The 17,590-nt window shown below is 39.2% G+C and overlaps 1 protein-coding gene across 2 annotated transcripts; it reads right to left on the bottom strand.

Annotated features, from left to right (window-relative positions):
* Window positions 1–2,440: 2,440 nt before the first annotated feature.
* On the bottom strand, window positions 2,441–16,465 carry LOC5522316 (golgin subfamily A member 6-like protein 1). Of its 2 annotated transcripts, XM_032367533.2 has the most exons (6): window positions 15,989–16,465; window positions 9,730–11,679; window positions 8,025–8,379; window positions 6,205–6,347; window positions 4,985–5,028; window positions 3,611–3,819 (listed from the first exon to the last, which is right to left on the bottom strand). In XM_032367533.2, the coding sequence occupies exons 1-5, from the start codon at window positions 16,330–16,332 to the stop codon at window positions 4,992–4,994; spliced, it is 2,829 nt and encodes a 942-aa protein (XP_032223424.1). In that variant the 5' UTR covers window positions 16,333–16,465; the 3' UTR covers window positions 3,611–3,819; window positions 4,985–4,991. The 2 variants fall into 2 exon arrangements, with proteins under 2 accessions (XP_001642071.2, XP_032223424.1); XM_001642021.3 differs by lacking the exon at window positions 4,985–5,028 and having other exon boundaries at window positions 2,441–3,819.
* Window positions 16,466–17,590: the final 1,125 nt, after the last annotated feature.

Here is a 17,590-nt window from a genome sequence, read left to right as displayed (position 1 = left end):
AATTCGTTGGGTATTATATTTCTACATGAAAAAAAATGCTCCAAAAAATAAGAATGGTTCAGCCGTGACAGACATTCTAATAAAAAATAGTTTATGCAACAGGATTTTTTTGTTCTTTATACCAAAAATTATAACAATACAAATGATTAGAATGATGTAAATTCAATTAATATACAGCATTTTTACATATACTATACAGTGTGAATCGTGCGAGTCAAAGTAAAAGATACAATATGGCACTCCCTGGATGGCACTTCAAGTAACGCTTACGCTCAAGTACGTGTCGCCCGGTCCATGGGACGTTGATACATATTCAATTCAAGTATTTTCATGGATTTGGATGTTAATAAAAAAAAAATACACATGGTATGTTGAAGTTAAGATGAAAGAGAAAAAACATTTACTTTTCAGGTGTAGGTGAAAGGTCAATAACTTATCTGTCTGTCATCTGGTATTTGTTTGATACTCTATGGCAAAAACCACATCTATCTAATCCATGAAACATTTCTTCCTCAGGGGCTCTATAATTAGCCATGGCTTTTCGATGGGTTATTCATTGATGCTGATACCCTATAAATGTGACGACGAATTTATAAAAAAAGAGAAGAGGCCAGAGACAAATTTAATTAAATTTCTTTTGTTTAATTTTTTTTGTATATTAACTGCATGATTTTCGGATATGTACCGAAACCATGGCACCACCTTTCGACCCTTTTTTTTAAACAAGTTCTTCCTTCTTTCAAGATTTGTACATATCGCGGTGATCCTGGTTACTAAAACTGCTTGGTTACTAATCTACGAAAGCCGACAACTGGGTAGTCCAGTTACGCTTTCAGAGTTGCGCAAACGACCAAATTCGGAAAATTTCCTATTCCCTAGTTGCGCCAGTACGTTCAGCGTATGATTAATGGACTGTCATCTTTACTTTTCGAATTTCATTTTAATGATGTTAATGTTATTGCAATATGTTTTGTATTTAGGAGTTTTGAAAAGATTAAGAAGCGTTATTAAGCAACGATTCTTTGTTTACTCCATATATTCTTCTCTCTTGTACTGTGCGCTCGACTATTGCACCCAAACAACCACGTGATAGGGCCAAAAACCTAAATAAGACTTACAATTACATTACAAAGGGTGCCCAATGCCTACATAAACTTAACCTGGCCATATCACACAATGAGGTCGTGGAATTGGGCAAATTTGCTGGAAACATTCAAAGCTGTCGTCTAAATCTAATATTTAAGTACAAAAAATCAAAGCTAGCCTCTTGATTACTTCAGCATCTTCATTGTTATCATACATTTCTGTTGCTAAAAGGTGAATGATCTTCATCATTTGACTTAAAAAGCCCGAAGCGCCTTTAATTAAACTAATCGAACAAATGGAGAAGGGAAGGTTACATCAATATCGCTTTTCCCGTTCCTTACACTAGAAAGTATTATATATGCTACGCTTGTCTCTATATTAAGAATTTTATTTGTCCGTTATACCAAGACAGAATAATTTGAACTTTTAAAGCAGGGTAGTAGAAGGGGGTGTGGCTCTGGGGGCACGTGCCCCCCCCCAATATTTTCAAAAATTGTAGCTGTGCCAACCCCCCCCCCCAACGTTTCTGCATCGTGACGACCCAACACTCGGCCAATAATCCGAGGCCTGCTACGGCTTTGATGCTAATTCTTACTTTTAGATGGAAGTATTCTTTCTGTGAACGATTTGACGTCTATCTCGAGATGTTCAAATTGTTATAGTCGATTTAGAACAAGGTCGGCTCAAAGGAATATCGCTATATTTCACAGGCTTGATCCTTGAAACCCGATTTATTTATTACAGTATATTTTAAAGGAGTCTCACATTTTGTTTCTGTACTACAGTCGCTTTTTTCCAAACTTCGACAACCTTAATAATTCCGCAATTGGTTTGAATTTAACCTGGAACTACAATAAACTCCGAATGTAGGATGTTTCTTTCATACGAATTGGAAAGAATAATAGAAATCGCGCAAATAATGGTTGTATAGGAGCGGCTTGAAAATGCATGATCTTTTGGGAAAGCAATCATTTTGAATTGACACGGTACGTATTGGTGTTACGTCACGCATTTTGCTTGGTACATACGAACAATCAGAACTATCAGAAATTAATTACCTCTCTGTTTGAAACAAACTTTAAAAAAACGTTCATGGTGTCCCGGCCGCCGCCCATGTCAGGGCCGTACATTTTTAAAAAATCAAAAGGATATGACCAGAGCGGGCGTGGCTGTGCCCCCGAATATTTTCGTATTGTGACCCCCCCCCCCCCCCCCCCCACCACCACCACCACCATATTTCGAGGCTTGCTACGGCACTATATGTAGATAAGCGAGCCTTTCCATTGTCTTCTATCCAACACCCTCCCATCATCCTACTGTCTGAAAAAAAAAAAAAAAACACAGAAAAACAACGCAATTTATATAAGACTTTATTGGTTTATCATCTGCTACTTAGTATATCAAAAATATTTTGGGGGTAAAAAAAGGTGTCATTACTTTTCTTGTTTAAAAATGCTCCTTCTGGCATGTACAATTTATTAGGGACTTTGGCAGGAATTGCAAGCAACGCAGTTTTACTTCAGTCAAAGACGAGGTAGAAAGGACCGCAATGAACTATGTATAATCGAACACAGCATGTTTCTTTGCTTCTGGTTGTTGTTTAATGTAACCATGGACTACGATTGCCTGCCAGGAATTGTTATGAATAAGGGCATATAAAATAGGTCTTCGAGAAGACCTAATGGTGGGGATTTTACCATTTTTGACTTTTTGAGGTCCACCATACCTTACGTGATTACTAATCACGATCCTTATTGCTAAATCTAGAGTTACTAATGTAACATACTTAACAGTTAACAGTAGCTATAATTTACAGAAAATGTTTCAAGTTTCACATCACAAACATTCACTGTAGATTCTACTCGAATAATTTATTCTTTTGATTATCATTTACTACATTAAATTTGCGCAACAGAAATGGCATTCAATTAATCATTATTGATCAGAGACTAATAGTTAATCTCTAAGATTGTGAAAAAAATATCGATCCAAGAAACGAGGCAAGACTTAAAATTGACAATTCACTAATAACTAAGTAGTTCAGACTTGTTTGGAATATTTTGATTGGAAAAATGGAAAATTAAATGACTTCTTTGGCTGTCGTAAATCTGACAGTATTCAGTATCCAAAGTCCCTTTCCCTATTGTAATCCATACTCTATAGTCTGTTCTTAATAGGATTTGATCGTTGCAGTAATTTAGGGCTTTTGCGACAATATATCGTTTCAATAAAACTAAAAATCCCTTACTCCTGAAAATTTTCCAGAAAAAATGTAGGAATATTGATGGCTGCTAATTACTACAAAGGACGGGAAATATTAGAAAAATGGTACATGACTTGCATTTAGCAAAGCAATTGGTAAACTATTTAAGGGTGCACTTACCTAAACTTTACAGTTTTATTGTAAAACTCGCGATTTTCCGGCTGGAAGAAACAGTGCGGGCGAGCGGGCCACGCTGGGAAAAAATGGTTAATCACGGTTTTCCAATAGCACCTTTTGTTAGTTAAAGGCACCCTTCTGCTATTTTTCTACCTAAACTCAATGTTGCTGTGGCCGCTCAGAGTGTCAATTACTAACTGGATTCACTTGTTTCCCCGTTACTTTTAGCGGACCATTGGGTCTTGTGTTGTTCTCGTCCGAATCCCTCGTCATAGTTGCCCTTGACCTTGAATAACTGTTTGAAATGAGGCTTGCAGTAAACCTTTCCTTGCAGGGCGGCGTAATTACCGAGTCTAGAGAAATAAGACGTCAAAAATAAGTACTCATACTGTAACATACTGTCCAAGAAGAGAGTGATAGAAAGAGTGAAAGCCGAGTACAACCATGGAGCAAGTTCATTGATGATTTAGTGTTACTGACTAGTTTCTGACGACTAGTCCAGACCTCTCTTTGCGCATGGCATTCTGGATGTCGTCCCATAATGCCGAGCGCAAAAAGGGGCGGTATGGGATATTTGATGCCATGCGTAGACTTGTTTGGTTGACAAAGACGAGGAAATGGATCGATTGGTCTGGGCCCAGCAATGACACGTGTTTAAATTAACAAAGAGGACGAGGAAAATATTGGTGTCTACAGGTGTGCAATCTATAGAGGCGCTGAAGCCAATAGTTTGTAAGACCCTACGATCCGCAAACAGACAATGAAGGTAAAAAAGTGCAGAACTGAAGGTAGCTGGACTTCTCGGTTAATCAACTGCACGCTACCCTCAACCCTAAGCCCACCACCCCCAAATATCTAGCCCTGGATCACTTCGATGAGCGAATGCTAGCCGTTCAATTCCACCACATGATAGGCGTTGTAGTGTGACTGCTCTTGTTAATTCCAATCACATAGCCATTCTATTGCAAGAAGAGCTGATTGGTTGTTGAAGGTTATTGAGAGGAAGTTACAGTATATCAAGACGCGCTCTTACATCTATGGACATTGAGCGGACGATAAGCGTATGTTTACAATAACAGTACGACAGACGACAATAAAAGTACGTGAAGGCGTGACCTGAATAACGAAGACGAATGATATAGACACAGCAGTGCGTAACATTTCAGATAACGTACGGAACAACAGACTGCGCGAAAAATACGAAATTTTTGTCCAATGAAAGTCCAATAGAAGGTTTAAGAATTAAGATTATAGCCATTAAATTCTTCCGAGGATAAAACTGATCCAAGCAGATTTGAGATAAAAACCCAATCAAGTACTTTGAGGCAAGGCATAACCGATATAGAAGACATTGCGCTTACGAAAATAGATTTTATAGAAGCAAACTTGAGCGTTGATAGAAATAGAACAGCGGTGCATCGTGCAAGGCATGCACGGTTCACGAAGTGCTGATGTACAGACACGTGACATACGGCAGGTACCCACGTGACCTGTCTGCGCATGCGCCGTCGTGCCTACCTCCTGCTCAGTGACGGGCCGATGTTCGGGGTTTGTCCGAGCCACTAAATGAAAAGAGCATTTTTGAGTGATTCGCTGCAGCTTATGGAGCCCAGTGCGCATGTGCGCATTGTGATCTCACGACTGGGTTGCGACGAAACATGCGAAGAATTATGTTTTTTTTTTGGACAGATAGATTATCGACTTTAACTTGGCGGTTTATTTTAAACGACGAGGAAGATAGTATTAATGCTAAGCTTCTCAGGAAGCTGTACACATGGGGTGTTAGAATTTTATCCTGGGCCGTATAGGACCAATGTAATCAAGTCCATCTTACGCCCATTACACGAACAATACATAAACATGCATGCAAAATTAGATATTTATCCATTACACAGTTGCCGTAACTTACAACGCCCAATAAGTTATAGTCCAGAGCACGGCGATTAATCAGAACGGCCAGAACATACTTTAGTCTTCGCGTATAAAGGAAGACAGAGTTATACGTATAGGTATTATTTCTTATTAATCAGCTGGCAGAAGCATTACGTGAACAAAGGATCACTTGGACAGGAGTACGGACAACCAGTGGAAATCATTTGAATGTAAAAACATACTATTACTGATCTATAAACTAATATATAACATTGGCCAGTAAAGCGTTGATAAACGTATCAACCACATACCACATATATTAATTATCCCGTCGTCAGGAAAATAATAATATCCTCTATCAAAGTAAGCTACAAAACCAAATTCGGCAAAACGCTTCCATTTACGATAAACCATAGCAAAAAAAAAAAACCCACACACACACACACACGCAGATTTTATCGAGTTAAAATTCCAGCGACAAATTACTGTGGATTTCTTTTTGTGGAATTCTTTAAATATACAGCTGATCTCAAAAAGGCTGCCTAAAAAGACGTTTCCAATTTAAGAAATGTCACCTGACTCGATTTTTGTCAGTGCGTATGGCAGAGCCGAAGCAGGCCTCGAAACATTGGGGGGGGGGGGGGGGGGTGGGGGACCCTACAGAAACAGTTGTGGGGGCATAGCCACGCCCCTACAGGTCATTTCCTTATAATTTCCGAAAATATTGGGAGGCACGGGTCCCTCATGCCCACCCCTTGCTACGGCCCTGTATCTGTATCTGACGATCTGATTTACGCATATAACAAGACACATAATATTGCTATAATATAACAAGTTATCGACAAAGTAACTGATGACTGGCTAACCTGAGGGTGTTGTTGCACTCGTTGCATTTGAAGCAAAACTTATGGTAGACTTTCTTGTCGGCTGCAAGACGCTCCATCGGATAAACCGTCTTGTTACACACTTCACACTTCTCCTGTGGGGGGGCCGAGAATCGACCAAGGCGCTGAAAGGACGAGAGAACATAATGCATGTGCTATAATTAAGAACGCGGCTTACACTGGTTAACTGAGCATGCATATAAACTTCAGCAGTACAAGGAACGTTTTTTCATAACTGCAGGGAACATTATCTCCACAGAGTTTATTGTGTTTGCTCATTTCCTTATTTATAAAAAATAAATAAAAGGTAAATCATGAAAATGGATTATGAATTATTTGTTTCTTTTTAAGAAGAACAATTTTACGCTCCTTTTACGCTTTCTATTTTCAATCGAATACTGTTTCAAAAATATCGAACTTAATACGTTGGTGATTATTTTCTCCCCTTAGATATCTAAACAGCAAAAGGAAAAATCGGCATGTTTATACTATGGTACCCTAGGTTACAGTGGTTCCCACACTGCCAAAACGAAAACGCCACGAATGAGTGCCGACGAGTAGACAAAAACGCAACGAATGAGTGCCGACGAGTAGACGAACGGTGGCATGCGCGGAAAACGCGAGAAACTTCGTCGCGCCTTAGGGACGGGATAGTAGATAGGATAGTAATGGGGAGGGGTGGGTGGGAAATTTGTTGTCTACTCTATTTTTTTACTTCGGTAGCCTCAGGTTTGCACATTTTTTTTTCTATATTTTTTTCTTGCGCAATTCTCTTTTTCTTTTTTATTTATTTTTCGCCCTCCCCCCCTCCCCCTCGCCTTCCCAATCACTATTCTACTGGTCCGTTCCTTCGCATCTGGCACCAAAGGTAATATATTGAAAACCATATGTTGAAAACCACCAAGAAAATTTATAGTAACACGGTCGTCCGAAATTCGAAAATTGTTCTCAAGCCCATGTGCGGCTGCGCAGTTGGCTGACACTATAGATTTTTTTAATTCCTTTTTTTCCGGAAAAGTTGCAAGAGGGAAAAAACGCTAAAATTCTCGAAATCCCTGAACCTCCTCGAACCCTGAAGCGGCTCTTATGATACAAAAAATTAAGGAATCTCATTTTTCCATTTTTAAGTGCTGTTATCAAATAAACAGTGCCGAATGGCATCGTCTTTTCTTTAATCTTCTATGATAAAAAAATAAACATAGAGTAAAATTATTATGCCGGTGATAAATGCCAGACTTACATCCTGAACACATGAAACTGGTTTAAAAATAATAATTAATAAAAAAGAACCAAGGAAAGGGCTAACACTGGAAATGTCACCAAAACCAAATACAGTTCTAGCACAGTAACATCTTCAACTCTGTGATTTAAAAAAATATGAGCTGGGTTAACGCAATACAACAGATTGTTAGTTAAGTTCAAGACGATAAAAAGTTAGCGGCTGATTGCTATCTGAAGGAGAAAGCTGTAATTAAAGATACAATTTCTTGGACTTTTAGACCGAAAAATTCAAATAAAATTCATTGTTCCATGGAGACAAAACACGTCCCTTCAATGATCTGCACTACAGGCCACTCCTTGTACCGTGGCTGCACGCGAAAGAGTCATTTTCTAGTGAGTAACGAGGTTTCTATTGGAATTCGTGAGAGTTCAGCGACACAGACAGAAAAACAGCGAAATCTAGAATAGTCATATTTCAAACCCGCAAGGCAAACAATAGCGATATAACCACTCAAGCTTAGCAAAACAAATTCATACACGTTTTACATCCACTTGCTAACGTTTGAGTTTTGACGACTTACCGGCGAGGCCGACCCTGACCCTGGCTTGCTATCATCGCTTGACTTGGTATCGAGCTTGTTTCGGCTCTTCAAGTGGAAAGGGCCATCGTCCGCTTTCGCTCTCGGAGTAGCACGATCAGTCTCGTCCCGCGTTCGGCCAGCCCGCCTGGAGCTGTAATTAGTATCACCCTCGTCCATGGATGAGGCCGCAGAAGTCTGTTCACTGCGAGATTCGGACTCTTCTTTAGTGAATTCCGTATTGGCTTTTCTCTCAAACCTTGCCTTGACAGAAGCGGTGTAGTTAGATTGCTGGGACTCTTCTTCTGAAGTGGTTGAGTCTTCCTGGTGTGATCTTGCTGCGCGCCGTCGAGCAGACCTAGAATAAATGAGCGCTCATTAAGGTACCCTAGCGTTTATAACAAAGGCCGCTATAAGCTTCTCCCCGGGGAAAGCTGGCGATCCTGAAACGCTTAGAATATCCAAACAAGTCAGCACTCAAACAAAGATAATGAATTATTAAGAGTGGAAACACCTGGGATTGGCTGTTATCACACGAATTCTCTCAGCTTAGTGGACTAATAGTAGCTACAAATATTTGAGGGAATTCAGCAATTCTATTTGAATGATATCTCGTGCGTCAGTTTGAGATTATTGGGTCGGACCGCTACGAGGGGGTCTTCAGAAGATTGAAGAGCAATTCATTAGCACATCAAGAGGGACACAATCAACTGATGGAAATGTTAATAGCAAGGTTCAAATAAATGTAAAATGATTGATATATATCCGAGTTATAAAGTTGCTAACGAAACATTTATATTTATTGCTTTGGTATGACGATTATGAAAACATCGACAAGCGATTTTTTCACTTTCATTAACATAAAATAATTAATTATTTAATGGCGGGTAAACCACAGAGAGATCTAGAATTATTTGCGAAGGAATTTTTATTCCTGTGCTACACTATTGCCTCAAAATAAAGTGCTTGTAAACAAACGTTTGCATATCAAAAGATAAAATAAAAACTCGCCGTAAGTACAACACGGGGTGAATAATCTTGCTTGGTCTCTTGACCTACAGTACCGTGTTCAGCAAGACCTACTTACATTGCTTCAGCTATTTGGAATCAGCAATCAATAACACTTGAGCGTAAAAACCAAACTTGTGAGCCCAAGAAGTACTCTGTCAAGGACTCTCTGCCGAAACAGCTTTAACTAACATTCTCTACGAGATAGTACACGCGTACATTTGATACTGTTGATATCATGCATGTATAGGGGGTGTGCCGGAAAAATACCGGAAACATAAACACAGAAACGCACAGACTTCCGGTTCTGGTTAATACAGCGATGGGGGACTGGGAACAGGTGCATGCTTATTTAAGAAATGTGGGATTCCTGTGGTGCGTTTTTCAGGGGAATCTCATGTCTCCACGCCATTTGAACCCCCAACAGACATCTAAAGTTTTCAAGAAACTTCCGTAACGCAATAAAGAGCTCACATACTTTCTTTTTCCCTAACAATAAACCGCCGCAGAATCTATGTAAATAATAACCGTTTGTTTTACAAAGCCTTAAATAAAGATTTATTTCTCTTGGAGACAGGACCTTCACATAATTTATATGCCAGACAAGCCGTTGATAAATAAGTCATTTAAAATTTGCATTTGCCACCGTGTATCCAGAAAGGATTATTTCTGATCAAGGTGAGAAGTGCAAGGGACCTACCGAGACTCGTCGCCGTTGGTAGTCTCGCTAGTCGTGCTTATTGACGTTCCATTCTTCTCGGCTTCTGCTTCTTGTCTCTTGCGCTCCAGACGAGCTCGCCGCTCTGCTCTTCTCCTTGCAAACGAGTCGTCCCCACCATCCTCCGTATCCTTGCTGGACGATGTGTCGGATTCTTCGTGTCTACGCGAGCTGCGATCGCTAGAATCTGATTGACCTTTGTCTCCTGATTCTTCACTAGTTGCTTCTCGTAAGCGCGCCCGCCTTTCAGCTCTCTTTGCCGCTCGTTCCTGCCGTGCCTTTTCTCTTTTCGCTTCGTCATCCAAAGGTTCCTCTTCCGTTTTTTCAGACTCTACTTTGACAGCTGGTTCTTTCTCTACTGTCGGTTCGACTACGACTTTTGGAGGTTCCTCTGTCTTTTTTTCAGGCTCTGAATGTTTCTTTTCAAGCCTTTCTCTTCTTTCCCGCTCCTTCCGTTCTTCTTCAGCTTTTCTTCGCGCTCTTCTTCCTCGCCAGGAGTCGTCATAGGATTCCTCTGTCTTTTTCTCTTCTTCTTCCTTGTGTTTTCTTTCCTCCTCCTTTCGCTTCTTTTCTTCCTCTTTTTCCTTTTGTTTTCTTTCTTCCTCTTCTCTTTGCTTTCTTTCTTCTTCTTCTCTTTTTTTTTCTTCCTCTTCTCTTTGCTTTCTTTCTTCTTCTTCTCTTTTTCTTTCTTCCTCTTCCCTTCGTTCCTCTTCCTCCCTCCGTCTTTCCTCCTCTTCCTCTGCTTCTCTCCTTCGTTCCTCCTCCTCCTTGCGTATTTCCTCTTCTTCTTCCTCTTCCCTCCTTCTTTCCTCCTCTTCTTCCTCCTCTCTCCTTCTTGCGTCTTCTTCTTCGCGTTCTCGTTCTTCATCTAAGCGATCCTGTTCCTCCTCCAGCCTATCTCTCTCTTCCTCTTCTTGTAGTTCCCTCTCTCTCTCCTCTTTACTATCTTCCTCCTTGGTTTCAGACTTTTTTCTTTCCTTCTCCTCGTCCTCACTATCCTTGTTTTTTGTCTCGGACTTCTTCCTCTCTTTCTCCTCGTCGGTCGTGGAGGACGTCTTTGAGTGGGATCGCTTCTTCTTATGATGGTGCTCCTTGTGCTCTTTGTCCTTGTGCTTTTTGTGATGTTTCTTCTTATCTTTTTTCTCAATTTTGTCTTTTGTTGTACCTCCTTTCTTAAACACATCTAAGTAGTCTGTTTCTTCTTTTTTAAACTCCTCCTTCTGTTTTTGCTCGAAGAATTTCACAGCAGAAATAGCAGTCCCCCTCTTTGGGGCTATTTCTTCCTCCACCCCTTTACTCGTTTTCACCTCTTTTTCCTCTGCTATCCGTTTTTCGAATAAAGCCCTGTGTGACTTGGCACGTCCTGAAAATTCATCAGACACTTGCTCTTCCTCTATAAGCTTTCTTCCTGCAGCTTTTGTGGCTGATGCTTCTGCAGCCTTCTGTTCAAATATTTCACGATGAGATTTTGCCTTGACTGAAAACTCGACATCAAACTTTCTCTGTGGAGTAGGAGAAGTCCCTGCCTGTTCCTCTGCCTTCCTTTCAAACAACTCTCTCTGGGATCGGGCTTTAACGGAAAACTCTGTATCTTCGAATTTTCTTGGCATTGATGGAGACACTTGAGCATGTTCAACTGCTTTCTTCTCGAACATCGCCCTGTGAGAAAGTGCCTTCCCCGACAAGTTTACTTCTTCGCCATCGACCTCGATCCTTGGAGCGGAGGTTTTGACCTTCGCGTCATCTTTCATCTTTTGCTCGAAGATCTGTCGATGCATCCGGGCTTTTCCCGATTGGACTTCAACCTTTTGAACTGACGTTTTTACCTTGGCGTCTTCTTCCGCTTTTTGCTCAAAGCGCGACTTGAAGGAAGCGGCAGTACCAAGTTTAGGAAGTTCTTCTACATTGATTTTTCCTACCTTCTTGCTATCCCTGAAATAAAAAAAACGGGAAAATAAATTTTTCAGGTTCAAAAAAAAACCATAAAATCATGATAGAGAGTAAAACAATGTTGGAAAACCATAGCTGGAGCAGCAGATCGACAATAATAAGAACGCTGCGTCGTTGTACATGCGAACGCGAAAACAGATATTGCGCTGTCTACACGAGGGTGTTAAACTCAATCAATCATCAATTAAACGTTATTTTGAATGTTTCTTTCTAATGCAGTCAAAGGGCCCAAATAGACGAAATTTCATTAATTTTAAACAACAATTATAGACATTGGATATATTGATCAGCACTACCTGAGATAGTTAAAAACTAATCTAGGCGGATCAGTTCAGAAAATCAAAGTTAATCGAAAAAAAATCGAATAGCAAAGTACGAACAGACAAACACATACACAGAAAAACACCCGAAGTTAGGATATAAACCCTACATATTTACTTAGCGATGTCAAAGATGCCTATATTTTGCGACATTTTATTTCGCGATTTCGCAATTTTCTTATATCACTTTATTTTCTCGATTTTACGGAAAATAAAATCAAGCAAAATATGTAGAATTGAAATGCGCTTTAATCATCAAAACTCTAGTGGGGTGCATAATGTTCTGCATATTTAACATTTGAATATCTAAAACCAACAAATACATACATGCGTTGGCTAAATTTATGTCCAACTCAACCCCATGCTTTCCCTGTAAGGCCTGATGCACACTGGCGATATAACGACATAATTACATAAGAATTTGACATAATGGCATAAGGGAAAAAACATGTTTTTTCTTTTATGTCGTTATCTCCACGTTTTTATGTCGACGTTATTGCCATAAGCCGCACCCTTCACACTTGAAAATAAGGACATAAGAATGCGCGCGCCTATCTTGTTATGTCATTATATTTCCAGTGTGCATCAGGCTTAACTAACGCTCAGAATGGCACCTTAGCTTATACATCGCTCTACACTGATATATATCTACCTTATGAACAAGGAAGGCATTACTTTCTCCCATTGACGATGATGAATAAGAGGACGAGATAGACGTGTGTACCAAGTAAATTTTACCACATCCAAATTTTCTTTATCCAAATATTTTTTTTATTTTCGTGCAATTTTTTTTGCCAATAAAAGAAAGTGCAATAAGGTCCTTATAGGTGATACTTAAGTAGCAGCTTTTTTATTTAGGTGTCATATAATATATTTCACATATTTTGCTAGAAGCTTTATAATCTGCTGGCTCAGTCGGTGATTTAGAAAGGTCAAGAGTCTCAATTCCTTATCACATTCAGACGCATTAACAGGCAATATAGCCCTATCTGTCATTTCAGAATTAACAAATACTTTAAATAATTACAATGATTTGCATATAAATGTCTAATTTTTGTTTTACCCATATACAGTATGGTGCAATTTTGAAGTCATTAAGTCATGTTTCAGCCTATTTGATCTACAACCAGCTATTTCTGTGATCCCAAATATGGGGAGGTTAGTTTGACAGCAACCACAACATTGGAAATAGAGCATATGGTATTATTGCACAATTAAAGTTTTTTTAGCAATATCTTTAAAAGTTTAAAAGTTGAGAGCAAAATTTTGCAAACTTGGATCAAAGTTTTTTGTCTTTTTTTGCTTTAAGTGAACCTGCAAGGATTGTGTGAATGACGAATCCCATGGTATGTGCTCTTACTGTATTTACTATAGCTAACAACTAATCAGAAAGAGAGATTAGGTGCAAGTGTTGTATTCTGATAAATTATGCACATTATAAATTGTCAGCCATGGTATCCATTATCAACTCATTTGATTGGTAGTATAAATTAGTGGTTTTTGTCATTAAGTTGTTAAAGCCGCATTGTCACCAGTTTACTTCCGGTGATTTTTGATGATTTTTAATGGAAACTGCAAAAAATATTTCAAAATTTTAAAAGCAGTGTTTATTTTGGAAGTTTCTTCGAGGATTTGACTGATAATTTAGAGCGGATGGACCATTTTATAGTGCGGATTCTAATAGATTCTTTTGTCTTTTGACAGTTGAGGTTTCCGACGGACCTCCGGAAGTAAACTGGTAACAATGCGGCTTTAATAAAGAGTTATTTCTTTTGATTACCATTATTGATAATTTTTAGGGAGCTATAATAAAATGCAAAGAAGCATTCTACAAAATTTTGTTGCCAGATTTAATTTCCCTTTTTTTTGTTTCTCCATCCCCCACTGCCTTCCAAAACTAAGATAACAAATTCATTGTGGTGGTACAAGACACTATTATCAATAAATAATTTACTGAGTAAATCACAACAACTATTTGTGAGGGAAAAGTGTTGAGTGTTCAAGTGTAAGTAATACATGCTATAATAATTGTAAAAAGGTTGGTGCAATGATTATTCTTAAAGTAAAAAATGAACAAATATTTGACCTACAGTTACAGTGAAAGTGACAGTCTAAAGTACTTGCGGGAAGCTGCTTGCTAATACATCCATAAAATATATAACAAGTAGAAAAACCTGAATTACTCCCAAATTGCATTAGTAAAATCTTTAATCTTTCCCTACCAAAAATCTTACACTTAGAGGATTCAATGCAAATACTGGATGCTTTTCAGGGCAGAAATTTCAGTTTTTAACAACTGCCTGCATTTTACCATTTCAAACAAGTATAACTAGTTTGAACCTTATTTTAAAGCAAATTTGAGTGAACATCAATGGTAGTAAGCACTCACTGCTATCTTGACATCAATCACTATAAGATATAACATTCAGAAAATTAGATCAGAGATCCTCTTCCAGTATTTTTGTGTAATTAGTATATAGCTATGTTGAGGAAGATGACACATTCTTGGCACTTAATAAATATAAAGAGATCACTGCATCAACTCTACAAAACCTTATACTACAGTAAGAATTGATAAAACAATAAATTAAATCAAAGTAAAATAAATTAAAGTTTGGAATCTAAGGATATCTGCCTCCCCCAAGCCCCCCAGCTCATACCCCTCCACCCCCCCTCCCCAGCTTTGAGCAGCATACATGCTTTGCATCATCACAAGTGCTCTATCTGATGTTTCTAGGGAGCTTTTCCAGAATCAAAACTCTTATCAGAAGAGTGGAATGCATTGCCTTGCAAAGGTTATTATAAAGATTGCACATACTTATCTCCCTAGATACCAAATCCTGCCAATGCGAGGACTATTTATAGTATTACTCCTGATTTAAAATAAATCTACGACATCACTTCATTCACATGTGATAACTATATTTCAGTTTAAGTGAATTGAAATCTGTTAAATGTCTAAATTATCGCCTTAAATCTCACGTTTCATAGGATTATATTAAATTTTCAACCCTTACACAGAATTGGCATTTATTTTAGTGCTTAACTGATTTTAGTAACATCTGGCTGGTATTCCTTTGTAGTTTTAATATTCCCCGTAAAAATAAACTTGATTTTTAATCTATTTAAAAAAGGTTGAAGGTTCACGGCAACCCTTTTCAACATAGCAATACTCCACGTTTCTTATTACTTTACAAAAGCGACAAGAGACAGCGACACCTATATTTGAATACCTTACTATACAATAAAGAGCATGGGAGTTTTTAACCTCTACTATAGCCGTCCATTCATCATTACTGATCGGCTTGTGAGCAGACATATATACACCAGGCCTAAAATCTCTCGATAAATCAATGACGCCTTTCCGGCCATAAGAAGTGGTACAAGCACAGGAAATCGGGGGTTCCTCGATTGTAGAATTATTAGAATAGAGCTAGCCAGCCTTTACAAAACCCGCTCCCAAAACCCTATTTCAAATCTGATCCAAACACAAGATTAAACAACAGGAGGTTTTAGCTTATCACTGTGGGTTATAAATATATAACGGAGTAGACTTCCCAATAAAGTTAGTGGTATATTATGCAGATCTTTTGCTGAAGTCATAATAAGTTAACGATGCAAATTCTGCATGGTTAGGGGGTTAAATAGCATCAAATATTCGACTAACGATGGAATATCCAAAGTATGCGTGACAAAACATAATGCAGATTTTCAGCAGATTATAGATTCGTACCAGGCACAGTCGAATGATAGCTGAGCCAACTTATGAGGCGTAAAATTTGAATTACTGTAAGATCGGACCGAAACATCTTTAGCCCCAGAACAAAATAATCGGCCATGGATTTCTAGAGAACGCAATAAAGCGTAAAAATGAAACTTAAGAAGTTCCATAATGCGAAACTATTATAATCTAACTGCAAACAGCTCAATTCAAATGGGGCACAAAACTAAACAATCCAAGATATACTCACGATTCGCTATCACTTGAATCAGTTTCGGACTCCGTCTCACTCTCTGTCTCTGAGTCCGACTCACTACCGCTCTCCGTCTCAGACCCACTGCCTTTATCCGCGACTTCCTCACTCTCTTTAGATTTATCAACGTCTTGTTCATCTTCCGAGATCCTTTGCTCATCATCGTTGCCAATGTTATCAGAGGTTCCATTCTTGAGAGCTCCATCTTGGTCCGATTCGCTCTCAGATTCGGAGACATCGTCCTGTGCTTTACCGGCGTCCTCAATACGCTCTTCGTCTGATTCGTGCTCACTAGAATCATCGATGGCTTCTACTTCTTTTTCTCTCTCGTGGTCAGACATTGTGCGAGCGTTTACCAACTGTGTGGAATCTACTTTATGCGAGATGATAACCAGTTAGCCTGCAAAAACCAGCACGGCTCACACAATCCAAACTCGGCTAGCCGCCCCCTCTGGCATGCAAAGAACAACAGATACAGAAATTACGACAATCGAGCCATCGACAGAACAATAGGGCGACCAATCGGAAGCCGTCTAAAACAAATGAAAACCCCTTCCCAAATAACTCGCACCAAATTTGGTCAGTCGGTTTTCGGAAGGCGAGGCACGAATGCAATGCCTGCAGTCGAGATAGCGGCCAGGATTGTGGCACTTTAGAGCAAGAGATGTAGCTCGAATATCGAGTGTGTTTATCATGTCATAGAAATATATAGCATATAGGATGGGATGGCACTGACGCGCCTTAGCGGCAAAATGAAAGCGGTTTTCAGCAAATATTTCCTTCTTTGTTCGATAAACAGATTTAAAGATTGCGTGACAGCGCAGCCTAGCCGGCATACATTTTACGGAGTTCACAATATGTTGTTTACGTTTATCATCCAGGAGTCGTAAAACAGTTGATTTCTTAGTTGTTCTTTTTCTTGCCCCTGTCTTTACAGTTCTATTTTAACCATTTAATTATCCTGAAACTTCATAGGATTTAATTTTTGAAACGAGCAAAGAGAAGCGACCGTAGTCTACCATTCAACAGCAGTTCTCAATTCCCCTTTGCCCCTCCCCCCCCCCCCCCCCCAAGCAAAATTTGCAAATCTAAATTTCTGTAGATAAAACCACAAAATCACGCAAAACCACGAATAGGCAACGTAACGACAAGAAAAATCGCGCAGAGATCCTCGACCTCGACAAGGCACATTTCAGCAAATTGTGAGGAGTTTTCATGTTTGTTCCTCCCGCCCTTGCCAGGGTACTTTTGGCGGGAATTTTCAAGCCTCCCTTGCACGAAGAGCGAAGAGAAGACCTGGTAACGTGTAACGAGTAAACGGCCATTTGAGCTAACATTTGAGCATTGAGCAGATGTGCATGCAGTGTGTGGCTATCACACAACAACCTTGCAAAAGGTGATGTCTAAAATCCTTGGTAAAGAAATAAAAGCAGCACCCAGTTTTGGAACGGTATAAGTTAACTGCAAAATGAGGAAAAGAGATGAAACGTGGAAGAGATTTAAACATTTTCACTCATCAATGAAAGTAAGTACCATACGCTACCTAATTAAACTAAAAAAGATGCACATCTCAAACTTGGGAGAATGTTAACTTCTTGT

The sequence above is a fragment of the Nematostella vectensis genome, chromosome 3, assembly GCF_932526225.1.
Source record: "Nematostella vectensis chromosome 3, jaNemVect1.1, whole genome shotgun sequence".
NCBI lineage: Eukaryota > Metazoa > Cnidaria > Anthozoa > Actiniaria > Edwardsiidae > Nematostella > Nematostella vectensis.
The sequence above is the reverse complement of the archived record's forward strand: the minus strand, read 5'-3'. Positions and strand labels throughout refer to the sequence as shown.